Genomic DNA, 13332 nt, shown 5'->3' with positions numbered 1-13332 from the left:
TTTTTTAGTCTGTGGTTGTACCATTGTAATATAAGTATTGTACGTGTTGTTTGTGTTTGTGTTTGCAGGCGAACCAACCGGTCGGCGTGAGCGTGGGCGGCTACCGGCGCCGCAGCTCGGGGCAGGGCGCGCTGTGCGACCCCGAGCTGGACGACAGCGGGAACAAGCTCGTGGCGCGCCTCGAGGACGACGCCTTCATCTCCGAGCAGGACCTGGTCAGCATCTCTCACTCTCACCCCTCACCCCTCACCCCCGGGCTGGGGAAGCTCGCTCCTCCTGCTAAGCAGAGGGAGGGGAAGAGAACATCCCCTGCGGCGTTGCCCGCTCTACCGTTGTTGGGGGACGCCACGGGGTCGCAGACCATTCCACCGTGTCGCCCCCCCGAACCGTCTAGGCATCCTAGGTATCGCTGGGGCGATGCTGTTGAAGCGGACTTGCGCGTTCACCAAGCCGATAACTGGCGGGAGATTGTGCAGGATCGAGACAAGTGGCGTGTACTCGTGTACTCATTTTGGGTCATTGCGCCATTAAGTAGTCCGCCGTCTAGACAGGCGTCCGGTTGTCACCCAAAAGCCTTGCCGAGTACATTTCAGATTCCATAAACCCGCGTTATCTGGTGGGTGTCTGCGAGATTCCTTTGATACGAGACCGGTAAACGCAGCAATTTAATTGTTGAACGTGCAATGTAGGCTTCGATTGCGCGCGCCTCCCGAATATCCAGAGACCAATGTAAGAGAAAGACTAATTACTGAAATCTGTTCTTAGGAAGGTGTGGATTGTTTTCCTTTCCAAAAGAAGTAACTTTTAAAAGTAGTTTTAAATGATTTCGACATAGAAAACTTGCATATTTGGCCTGTTTTTCGTAATAGTGCCTTAAAATGGTATTGAATCATTATTAATGTACAGTTGTGGAACAAGTTGCCATTATCCCTTAGACAGTCCCAGTCGGTAGCATCACTCAAGGGAAAATTACATAAGTTGTGGCTTTCTGATGACTTGTGTTGTACTTAGTTGAGTACTAAGATTATTTATTTAGTTGTGATAATATATATATATATATGTATATATATATATTTATGGGTATATATTTGTGTTTATATGAATATATATTGTATATATATGTTTATTTTATATTCTAGATTACAGGTTTTAATTATTTACGTTTGTAATAATTGAACCATAATTTACTTTCTGTTCATAGTGTTCGTTTGTCTATCTTGATCTGTTTATTGTTTCATTCTCAATTGCTCAAAGGTTGACTGGAAGAGATCCCTTATAGGGATAAGTCCGCCTTTGTACATTGTATATATTTATGTTCTTTTATTGTGTTTGTAATCTGTCTTATGTACAATAAAGTGTTTACATACATACATACATACAATGTATGTCACGTGTTATTACAGGAAGAAAACATCGAGATAGCAACAAAGACTGTTCGACCAGAGGACGCCGAAGTGGAGGAGGAGGGTGCGGAGCCTACGAAACCCGCCAACGGTAATTAAATGTACTTCATTACTATATTATTACCTTCGTCCACTGAACATCTAAAAAGCCGGATACTTAGCCATATCCGACAAGGTGAATATCGTCAAGTGACAACTTAAACTCACTAATTATACATTGTAAAAAAAAAAACAAAAAATTAGCCGCTTTATTACTAGTATGGTTCACTATCTATATCGATATCTTATTGTCACTGTTGCCCCACGAAAATGTATAATTTATATTTTCCCCAGGGCTAGTGTACGGGGACCTGGAGTTGGACAAGTTGGAACTGCAGAAGGACAAGCAGAAGCCCGACGAGGATGAGGAGGAACCGATCGGAGTATCGCCTTGCGGCAGGTAGTTATTGTACAAACTGCAACACTCTCCAACTGTCCATCGGTGCACCTTATGCCTTTTGTAATAAGGTTTACGATTTGTCAGTTAACAGTATGGGCAATGGTACAAATGGTCCGCTTTTTGTAAGAGTGCTTTTCTTCGGACTACTATCTACGACAGAAATGAATATACCATAGAAGACGCAATTGCATCTACTTCGCGTGTCCGAACCCCGACCAAGCGTCGAGGTTAACCGTCGCTCTTTACAGTCCACGCGCGTCAGTTGTTGCAGCCGGACGTCCGTGAAAACTTAAAAAATGCTTCGTTGCATGATAATTAACTGCAACAGCCCAAAAATTGCGAGCACCCAAAGGCAAGAACATATTTCCTATCACAGATAAGTAATTTTAAAATTATATTATACGTAAATTTTGTATGAAAAAGTCGGCACGCTTGGTTTCAATACAAATCGTGGTATTTGCGTCATCTAGCGTATATATTAAATCTGTGATCGATGACGTGATATGCACACGCTACGCGACTGGACCAAGGGTGTCGTTAGAGGCGGTTTGAGACGACGGTGAAAACACTGAGGAGACGCATGTTAACACCAGTGGGTGTTTACTGTTTGAAGTGCTGTGGCAACTTGCCAGCAGCGGTAGCGGCAGTATGATAAACTAAGTTTAAACGCTTAATGCAAAGCCAAGTGTAAACAGTGTGTTCAAACATTATATGTTATGTTCTGCAGATTCTTCAAATACGACAAAGAAGTTGGTCGCGGGTCCTTCAAGACGGTGTATCACGGACTCGACACACAAACCGGCGTCGCTGTTGCTTGGTGCGAATTGTTGGTACGTCTCAGTGACTTGCCAATAGATGGCGCTCTGAATTTACTAGATCGCACTTACGAATTTTTCATAGAGAAATGCACATGCGTTCTTGAATTACGAATATTACGATTTTTTGGACGTGTATTACTCTTTTATGATTGTTATGCCTAATATCACTAACTGTCTCCCTTATTTATCTTATAATTATGCAGCTTATGTATATATAGAAGTTGTAACTCCTTAAAAAACCGGACAAGTGCGAGTCGGACTCGCCCACCGAGGGTTCCGTACTTTTTAATGTTTGTTGTTATAGCGGCAACAGAAATACATCATCTGTGAAAATTTCAACTGTCTAGCTAACACGGTTCATGAAATACAACCTCGTGACATACAGACGGACAGACAGACAGACGGACAGATGGACAGTAGTCTTAGTAATAAGGTCTCGTTTTTACCCTTTGGGTACGGAACCCTAAATATGCACACTTAAATTGAAAACATAATTTTGATCATTTTTATTGAGCTGAACTAAAAACTTCTACAAAATATAGGGACCGTGCGCGTTGGAGGGTCTGCCATCTTGTGGCCTGAATCGGAACCATAAACATGTACATCACATGTACATTGACGCTTCACGCCAAAGCAAGTGCTACCATCATGTGAGCTACTTTGGAAGCATAAACTACACATTTACGCCTCGCGCCAAAAATCTGACGTCTGTGCTGCCCCCTACAGTTTATGCACGCTTCCTATAGTAAAAATTTATCTTCCATCCTTTCAGGAGAAAAAGCTAAACAAGACGGAGCGTCTCCGCTTCCGCGAGGAAGCGGATATGTTGAAGAAACTACAACACCCGAACATAGTCCGCTTCTACAACTACTGGGAGGGCGTCGTGGCCAAGAAGAAGAACATCGTCCTTATTACGGAGCTAATGCTATCCGGGACACTTAAAGCGTGAGTTAACTTTCATTTAATATAAAGCATAAGTCACTAAACCTCGGCCGATTGATCACATCCGGCTCCTTAGCCTGCTAACGTGACCCGCGAAAAGAGTCAAAATTATATACAAGATGACCCAAGAAAAGGGAAGCGGAGGCCTCATCTTCTCTTCCTGAACTTCAGCTGACTGAGATTCTCTGTCAGACAGCGTTAAATCTAGACTAGACACATATTCGATACGCCTCTTTTTGTTTACATGACAGGAAAATCATGGTGTCAGTTGCGATTTACCACTATGAACACAGCAGTGAATCCATTGAAGATTATTTTTTTGGGTTCCGTACCCAAAGGATAAAAATGGGACCCTATTACTAAAACGGAGTCAGACAGTCCGTCCGTCCGTCTGCGACCAGGCTGTATCTCACGAACCGTGATAGCTAGACAGTTGAAATTTTCACAGATGATGTATATTATGTGTTGGCGCTGTAACAAGAAATACTAAAAATAGAATAAAATAAATATTTAAGTGGGATTCCCATACAACAAACGTGATTTTTTTTGCCATTGCCATACGGAACCATTCGTGCGCGTGTCCGACTCGCACTTGGCCGGTTTTTAGGGTTCCGTACCCAAAGGGTACAAACGGGACTCTATTACTAAGACTCCGCTGTCCGTCTGTCACCAGGCTGTATCTCATGAACCGTGATAGCTAGACAGTTGAAATTTTCACAGATGATGTATTTCTGTTGCCGCTATAACAACAAATACTAAAAACAGAATAAAATGAATATTTAACACGTGAAACAAACGTGATTTTTTTGCCGTTTTTTGCATAATGGTACGGAACCCTTCGTGCGCGATTCCGACTCGCACTTGGCCGGTTCTTTTTATTAGTTTTTGTTTAATTTTCTAGTTACCTTCGAAGATTCAAGCGAATCAACCCGAAAGTGCTGAAGTCCTGGTGCCGGCAGATCCTCAAGGGGCTCAACTTTCTACATTCTAGGACTCCTCCTATAATCCATAGGTATGAAACTCCTTTTTTTTAACGTTGGGTAAATGCGTTTATGCATGCCACCTGGCCCGGGGGAGCCAGGAGCGATGACGGACTAACCAGTGGTAGGACTACCGTCTAAAACCACCAACGAAAACCGACTCCGCCTTGTAGAGGAGCGCCGCAGGGTCATTATCAGCATTCGACTGCGTACAGGTATGAAACTCCTGGCGTTTAGCTGAGATCAAAAACTTATTGGTAGTAGAAGAGGTAGTCGAAGAAAAATTCGTGCTTTATTCGTGGGCACCTGTTTTGTTGCCACTGAATTGTCAAACGCCAACTTTTCGCAACCAGTTATCCCATAATGTACTAACTCGTGCAGTGACACACACCTATTTCGGATGTCAAATTCAAGGTATGAATACTACTACTATTGATAATTATTTCGCTCAGCTCCACAATCTCCACATAATAATTTGATTTGGTGAAATTTTATGTAAACGTTCTCTTGATGGTCGGTTCATATTAGTATTTATATAAAGGGTAAATATAAATGAAACCAGACTGTTAGGCCTCAAATCATGTTAGGGCTGAAAGCGTGTTGTTCCACACCAAAACAATTCACCAAAAGTCTTCATGATATAGTCCGAAGTATTTTATAATATAATTATAGTTGTTAAATTAACAACTGTCCACTGCAGGAATGCCAAATTTTCAATATCACTTTTGTATTTATATTTCGCACACTTGTTGTCCATGAAATAATTGCAGCGTGCAGCGCCGGGCCGCGCGGGCGGGGTCGCCGTGTGAGGCGGGCGGTGAACGATGACTGCTTCGGCTGGAGTATAATTTTATTCAGAGTTTAATAGTGTAGGAGCTTATATAAGGCTAAATTAAGGAAGTGTGAGTGTACGCTTAGCGCGCACACTACACAATCAGACCAATAAAAGATGTTTATATCAACATTCGACGGCCGGATGGATTGAATTTATAAATCAATGGAGAGATATTATAATATTTTTACCAACCGAGATTCATCAGGACTTGAGTTTTATGTCTAGTAACCCAGGGTTTATCTAGCGTAGACCCTTATTTATGAAGATTAGTAATTGTGTCTAAATTTGAACTTTCTGTGCAGAGATCTGAAATGCGATAATATCTTCATAACTGGCACGACAGGCAGCGTCAAGATCGGTGACCTCGGCCTCGCTACGCTCAAGAACCGCAGCTTCGCCAAGTCTGTCATCGGTGAGTTACAGTCACATGACAAATGCGATAATATCTTCATCTTGACGATGCCTGTTATAGGCATCGTCAAGATCGGCGACCTCGGCCTCGCCACGCTCAAGAACGCTTCGCTTGTTTCGTCTAAAAAATTTTTTTTTAATTCACTAGATTTTTTGTTGTGAGCAGGCACGCCCGAGTTCATGGCGCCCGAGATGTACGAGGAGCACTACGACGAGTCCGTGGACGTGTACGCGTTCGGCATGTGCATGCTGGAGATGGCCACCGGGGAGTATCCCTACTCGGAGTGCAGCGGGCCCGCGCAGATATACAAGAAAGTCGTCTCGGTGAGATAGAAGCTTTATTACTATTGAGCTAAAGTTGAAGTCAGGTTGGACCATGTAGCCGGCTCGGATGAAAATACTGTTGATGAGAATTGCACCATAAATCTACAGGTTTAGGGTCGAATTTAGTGTTCATGGCGAGTTCTCGAGAGGCTTGCGATATTAGACAGTTGTGTCGGTGAGTCGACCTTATATCTATTGATGTAGGGTCGATTGTCGAGGAGTTCAGTAGACCCGCGCAGATATACGAAAGTCGTGTCGGTGAACACCTTATCTGCATACATGTAGGGTCGAATTTCGAGTGATGTGGAAGTGCGATGCCGCGTCAATCAAAATTGCACTTTGTGCAATAATACATAGGGTCGATTATCGGATGACAGTAGTAGAAGTACATTCGGCAGGTGCTGCAAGCCGACTTAAAAAGTATCACAATGTTTGATCCTTATTTATATAATGCTAATATTAATTTGTTTTGTTTATAGGGGGTGAAGCCACAGAGTTTAGACAAGGTGACGATACCGGAAGTGAAAGACATCATCGAATCGTGCATAAAACCTGATAAAGGAGATCGGTTAGTATTCACACCGTAACATTACTGGCTGTGACATTGCAAGACGCATTAAGATCCTAGTAACAACCGTTGGTTTAGGAACCCGAGATTTTCCTATCATAAACTAAATACCGCTATATTTTTCAGGCCCAAAGTGAAGGATCTGCTGAACCACGAGTTCTTCGGCGAGGACATCGGCTTGCGGCTGGAGATCGTGGGGAGAGACCTCGTCACTTCCTCCGATATCGCCAAGATACAGTTCCGCCTTAAAATCATTGATCCCAAGAAGCGGTTAGTGATCCTTGTATGATTTCTTAAATCAGTGAATTCTGCAAAAATACAATAGTATTACTGATATGTGTTACAGAAAGTTTTTAAGAAGGTCAACAAAATCAAGGAATTAAAATAATATTGCGAAATTAGCTGTTCTGTTGATTTATTTATCGCGCAAATTACTTGCAACTCGCGCAACTCCCCGGGGTCTAAAGTGCCAGCGAAAACAACTTTAAAGTTTAATTTTTTATTTGACTTTATCCTGATGAGATATCGTCGGTGAGAAGCGAAATTAAAAGATACGATCCATCTCACCTGCAGATCGTACACCCACAAAGAGAACGAAGCCATCCAGTTCGACTTCGACATGGAGCGCGACGACTGCCAGGACGTCGCCAACGACATGGCCAAGGCCGGGCTTATCATGGAAGAGGATGCGAGGCTGGTCTTCAAGCTGCTCAAGTCACAGCTTATAAGCTTAACGAGGTGAGTGCGCTAATATTGTCTGTGGCAGGGATGCTGCGGATGCCGATTTTTTGACATCCGCGGACGCGGATTTTTAAAGGCTCACATCCGCGGATGCGGATGCGGATGTCGAGATTAGGCACATAAAAAACGTCAAATATTACACTTTAGTATTTTTTATTTAAAAAAAAAACGAAACTTAGTATTTGAACAAGAATATAGGTGCCCCACAATCGCATTACTATACTAAAGTCCAAATAAAACAAATTCTTAACCCTTAAATGCATAATGATGTATATATGCATCGTATATTTGATGGTCCGTGGCTCAATATGCAGCTATCCAAAATATTATTCCCTCAATCTATACAACATGACACATCTATTTCAATTTATTAAAAAGTTATACAAAAAATCATGCATTTAAGGGTTAACTCCTTGTCGCTGTCTGTCACAAGCTAAAGTGCTCGATCGACGAATCACAAAAACGAAACGAGATTCCTATTGGCTAATGACGAAATTACCTAGCACTTACGCCGTCGCTAAGACGTTCCTGTGCCTACCTGTTCCACATCCGCATCCGCATTAAGCTCCGCATCGATTTTATGCGGATGCGGATGTTGAAAATAATACGGAAGTTCCGCGGTTGCGGATGCGGATGCGAATATTCGCAACATCCCTGGTCTGTGGTAGGTGATTGCCATCGACATGGCAAGCGGGTCTCATCATGGAAGATGACGCAAAGTTCGTCTTCACAATCTATTTCCAGCTTATCAGCTTAACGAGGTATGTACACTCAGGAGCCATTGTGACTGGACGTGACGGACGAGGAAGATGCGAGGCTCGTCTTCAAGCTGCTCAAGTCACAGCTTGGGGAGACGAGTGCGCTGATTTTGTCTGTGGTAGGTTACCTGGATTCTGCACCCTACGGGTACAGTTCACCTTATTTTGAGGCTTATATCCATATATTTATTGATAAAGCTCCAGAGTACATAAAATACTCGTAACGAGGTAGCTCTCAGGATGTCGCTAATGACATGACGAAGGCGAGTCTCATCATGGAAGATTTAAAAATGAGCAAGACTTATCCAGCGATATGGCGAAGGTTGGTCTCTTTGTTAAGATCGCAATTTATACTGTAAATGTGCTGATTTAATTTGTGGTAGAGTACAACTATATAAAATATCTAAAACTACGCCTCTATCAGGCGGGTGCCAATAAACGTATCATGTGCAATTTTACTGTACTGTTCGATTTATGATTTTATACCTTTTTAGTATAATAAAATTTAGTTAAGTATGGTTTCACTCACTATTATTTTTAGCCGCTTTTGGCGACATGTTTCGGATTCTTTGGGAATCCTTCCTCAGGCACGAGTGTCCGCGGCGGTGGTACGTCGTGCACTGGGACACTTGTGTGAGTGAAACCGTACTGATCTAAATATTTGGAAATATGTCTCACGATAGTTTAATTTCGATTATAATAAAAATTTCAAAAATCAACCATTATGGCCTTAGACATAGAACCACAATATCTGATGGCACTGCCCCATATTGTATGTAAAATCGCAAGAGAATAAATAATACTCAAACGGAAGCTCACAACATCTATAAATCACACGATACACGTAATCGCAAACCCTTGCAATCATCTGTTGCATCAGCAGCGACCCTGATTCGCTGTTTCTAATCACACGGTGTTGCGTGCAACGCAGCCAGCCATAGACAAGCACATTCTTGCAATTTTTACTTGAAAACAACTAAATATTACTCATTATTATTCACAACGACGGGACTTAATCGCGTAAAATAAGTTTTAAATTTACCTCCGACGTTTCGAGGACGGCGTTGTCCCCGTGGTCTCGGAGAAGACTGGCTAAAGTTGACATCAACATCATCTAGGCGCGCGAGTTTTTCGAACTACCCGCACTTGGTCTTGTTTATTAACTTGAACGTTTTGCGCACTAGGGATGTGACCCTAGGGACTAAATATTACGGTTCCACAAATTTAATCGCCAAAAACTCATTTCAATGTAGCAAACCAGCAACTTTTAATTATACTTGACGCGTCGAATGTTGTTCCCTGTGACAATTATTCCAAGTTGCTTTCGGATAGGCTTAATTTAAAAATAGTTGAAGAAATATGTTTTTACCGTATATATTAATACCAAAATATTACTTTTGCAAAATATTGAGTTGCACCAGCTTCAAACGTCGGAATTTAACCCTTAAATGCATAATGATGTATATATGCATCGTAAAAAATATATGTTTTTTTAAATACTATGATTTTTTTCTTTATTTTTCCCTCAATCTATACAACATGACACATCTATTTCAATTTATTAAAAAGTTATACAAAAAATCATGCATTTAAGGGTTAAGGTAAAAACAATGAATATAATCGCGGTAGACCCGTTTGTATAATTAAATATGTGTTCAAAACGCGAGTTTAAAGTTTTATAATCCCCAGTATATATTTTTATTACTTTTATGTTACATTTCTAAATATATTAATGTGTCATACTTCCAAAAAAGTCTACAAACATTTAACGTGACTGCTGCTCCATATTACAATTAACTGTATGTATGTATGTAACTTTATTACACATAAACAAGTTTAAACAAAAGATACATAACGAAGTAAAAGATGTAAGTATATGTATAAAGGCGAATTTATCTCTAATAGAGAACTGTCACGATCATCATTGGACGCGCGAGGTATCAATATAAAGTATAAACCCTATACCATGTTACCAAAGATAGATATAACTCCGTAATAGATGGATACAGTCTAAGAAAAAAACGTGCCTCGAAAATCAAGAAAATTTGACCCTCGATCAGAGGGCGCTAGTAGCTTTGGCCTACTGTCGTATAGATGGCGTTGACGGTTTCGTTTGTTATTTAACATTTTTTAAGCATATCAGTGAAAGAACATGGGTCAAAATCATAAAAATAATTAATGCTTATAAAAAAAAACATTTATCCATAAAATAAAACTATGAAAACGGATTATATCGCGTATATTGAATTTATAATACATCCCGACGTTTCGAACTCTTTACAGCGTTCGTGGTCAACGGGTGACTCCTGTAAAGAGTCCACGAACGCTGTAAAGAGTTCGAAACGTCGGGATGTATTATAAATTCAATATACGCGATATAATCCGTTTTCATAGTTTTATTTCATTTATCCATATTTAAATAAATTTTTATAGTATTTTTATAAATCTTCATTTTTAGTTTTAAAGTGTGTCGATGTCGATGGCAGTGAATTTACTGTGGTTACAAAATTTACTATGACAGTACCGCTCTAGTATAAGTTACTCTATGATGTTACTGATTGTTACGCACTATTTCACTCTAGTCAGAAAAAAAATAGTTACCTATAAAATCAATTGAAATAAATCAGAACTGAAAGACAGTAGATTCGTGATCAAACAACACAGTTTAATGAAATGCCATAATAATTCAGCAAACGGATTATACCGCGTACGACGGCTTGCCATTTAGACGAATTACAACTTTGATCCCTTATCTTAACGTCTACTTTGGCATATCGATCGTAATAAACTTACCAAACCGCTTTAGTCACGCGATATGCAAAATCCCGACCTTTAACAGATGTTCTATATAGATTTGTCCTTGGGTTTTTAGGGTTCCGTACCCAAAGGGTAAAAACGGGACCCTATTACTAAGACTCCGCTGTTCGTCTGTCCGTCTGCAAGCTAAACAGTTGAAAGTTTCACAGATGATGTATTTCTGTTGCCGCTATAACAACAAATACTAAAAAGTACGGAACCGGGTACTTGGCCGGGTTTTTTTTATAGATAGGTTCACTAGAACTATTAGTCTGGTAGATAGCGAGACGATTACGTATTCGGCAGTCTTTACTTTGTCTATAAATAAAAGCCAAAGGCATGGAATGTAATGTCAAGATTACAGTGATGTTCAGAATTAGATAGAGGAGTTATGATTTAAGAAATGTTGTATTTTTTTTTAAATATAATCTCAGGAATTTCCAAGTTTGGGCTATAGCCACTACTAATACAAAATTGACAATTTTATCAACGACATCATCAACGTAGTTAAATTTTTATTGAGCACCTTAGAACAATAAAATCCGTTTAAAGAAATTAATCGGGGTTTAGGTTCGGCAACGCGACGTGACATTAGTTGCAGGTATACGGCTATTGTTTATCATCAGGCGGGCCCGTACGCTTGTTTGCCAACGAATATGATAAAAAACTAAAGAATTTAAAAACGCCTCCCTTTACGCATTCGGTAAACGATTGTGCGAATCGTGTCTGAGTAGTGCAATTTGAACGGCAATTAAAGACAGGTTACGCGCGATCGGCCAGACTCCGGTTACTCGGGTATTATTATGAGGTACTTGCGTCAATGGCTTTAGAATGATATTTTATTTTTAAGTATACTACGTACGACAACCCACGGCTATTAAATTGCCATTCATATATAATTTATTTTACAGTGGATACGCATTTTGTTACAAACGTAAAAGTTACGTATTTTACGTTCGTAACAAAATGCGTATCCATCGGAATAAGAACGCGAACGTTTTAAGAACTTTTATTTTAACCAAAATAAACCGGTTTATTCGATGAGACGGGCCGGTGGTGTGCCACGTAAACAAAGACACCGACATAGAAAGAAACCAGTTTTTATTGTTTGAAACCGGTTAACCTGACAAGAACTTTATGGAAACGTTATCCTAAAAAACGGTTTAAAAATAACGATTTTACGAACAAAACCGAAATTAAAAGGTTTTGCATTAGCGCAAACACACATACATGATAACCGGTTTGGAAATTTAACCGGTTTCCGAGCCTTGATTGCCAAATACGCTTAGTCATTTATGCGTAAACAAGCATCAAACACACACCAGCCATGTTTACAATGTAAGTTGGTAAACACGCATGTTATTATGTTATTGCCTAAACGACGCATTGGTTTTTTTACCGTATGCAACAAAAACAAACAGCAAAAGCGCATAAAATTACTCCATAATTAAACTTTTCCTCACATGCTAACCATTAGCTAAAAAACTGCACATCAATCACGCCATTTTAAAACGTATTAGAAAGCAATAAAAATGCAAACACATGAATACATGGTTTTGCTTTAGCGCTGCGCAAAAGTAAAACAGCGTATGAGCTATATAACACTCAAACTCTATAGGCCCCTTTTAAACGACGTCAGTATTAAGTAATTCCACCACTTAGTTCGCGATCGCAAACTCTCTTCCACTCCAATAATACCAATATAAACCTTATCTGAATGAAATAAGAGCGTTCGCTTGCGAATTATTTAAATGGTTTTGCTTTAACACTATGCAAAACTAAAAGGGCATATGCGCTTTGATACGCACATATTTCATAGGCTGTTTTATATAAATACACAGCTACTTATTATTCCTTACGCATGCAAGTCTTTGCCTTAAGCGATCCAATATACATATGATATCCAAATATGTGTAATTGTTACCAAGCTCAAGGTTCATTTTATACTAGTTTTGCCAAGCTGATAGTTCGCTCATGTAATAGCATAAGTGAGTTTCATCAGTCTGTTTCCGAACGCCACGCGGCTCAGTCGAGTATGGACATCGGTAGTAACTTTAATTTTGTGTATAGTTAGCGATGTGTTATAAGTGTGTAGTGATCGGTGATTTTGTGATTTTAGTGTGTGCAATAGAGTTTGTGTGTAAGTTCTTAAAAAGCTGGGAGAATGTTTGTATAAAGTTTTTTTAAGTATGCATAGTACGATCGATTTAAAAATCATTTGTAATTTAAAAATTAATAATTAATTTGTTATTCATTTATAAAGAGTAACAGTAAATAATTATGTTTCTCGAGGTTTATGCACTTTCCCTGACCTCCA

The 13332-nt window shown here is 40.0% G+C and overlaps 1 protein-coding gene across 7 annotated transcripts in view; it reads left to right on the top strand.

Moving 5' to 3' along the window:
* LOC134751562 (serine/threonine-protein kinase Wnk-like) overlaps positions 1-13332 on the top strand; it is an 86411-nt gene that overhangs the window by 22627 nt on the left and 50452 nt on the right. For all 7 annotated transcript variants that reach the window (XM_063687017.1, XM_063687018.1, XM_063687019.1 and 4 more), the window contains 11 exons: positions 69-215; positions 1404-1494; positions 1737-1842; positions 2570-2672; positions 3433-3605; positions 4504-4614; positions 5720-5829; positions 5995-6152; positions 6632-6720; positions 6847-6990; positions 7294-7458. In XM_063687017.1, coding sequence (XP_063543087.1) covers positions 69-215; positions 1404-1494; positions 1737-1842; positions 2570-2672; positions 3433-3605; positions 4504-4614; positions 5720-5829; positions 5995-6152; positions 6632-6720; positions 6847-6990; positions 7294-7458 — 1397 coding nt within the window. The remainder of the gene's footprint in view (positions 1-68; positions 216-1403; positions 1495-1736; positions 1843-2569; positions 2673-3432; positions 3606-4503; positions 4615-5719; positions 5830-5994; positions 6153-6631; positions 6721-6846; positions 6991-7293; positions 7459-13332) is intronic.

This window comes from Cydia strobilella, chromosome 22 (genome assembly GCF_947568885.1).
Source record: "Cydia strobilella chromosome 22, ilCydStro3.1, whole genome shotgun sequence".
In the NCBI taxonomy this organism is placed as follows: domain Eukaryota; kingdom Metazoa; phylum Arthropoda; class Insecta; order Lepidoptera; family Tortricidae; genus Cydia; species Cydia strobilella.
The sequence above is the reverse complement of the archived record's forward strand: the minus strand, read 5'-3'. Positions and strand labels throughout refer to the sequence as shown.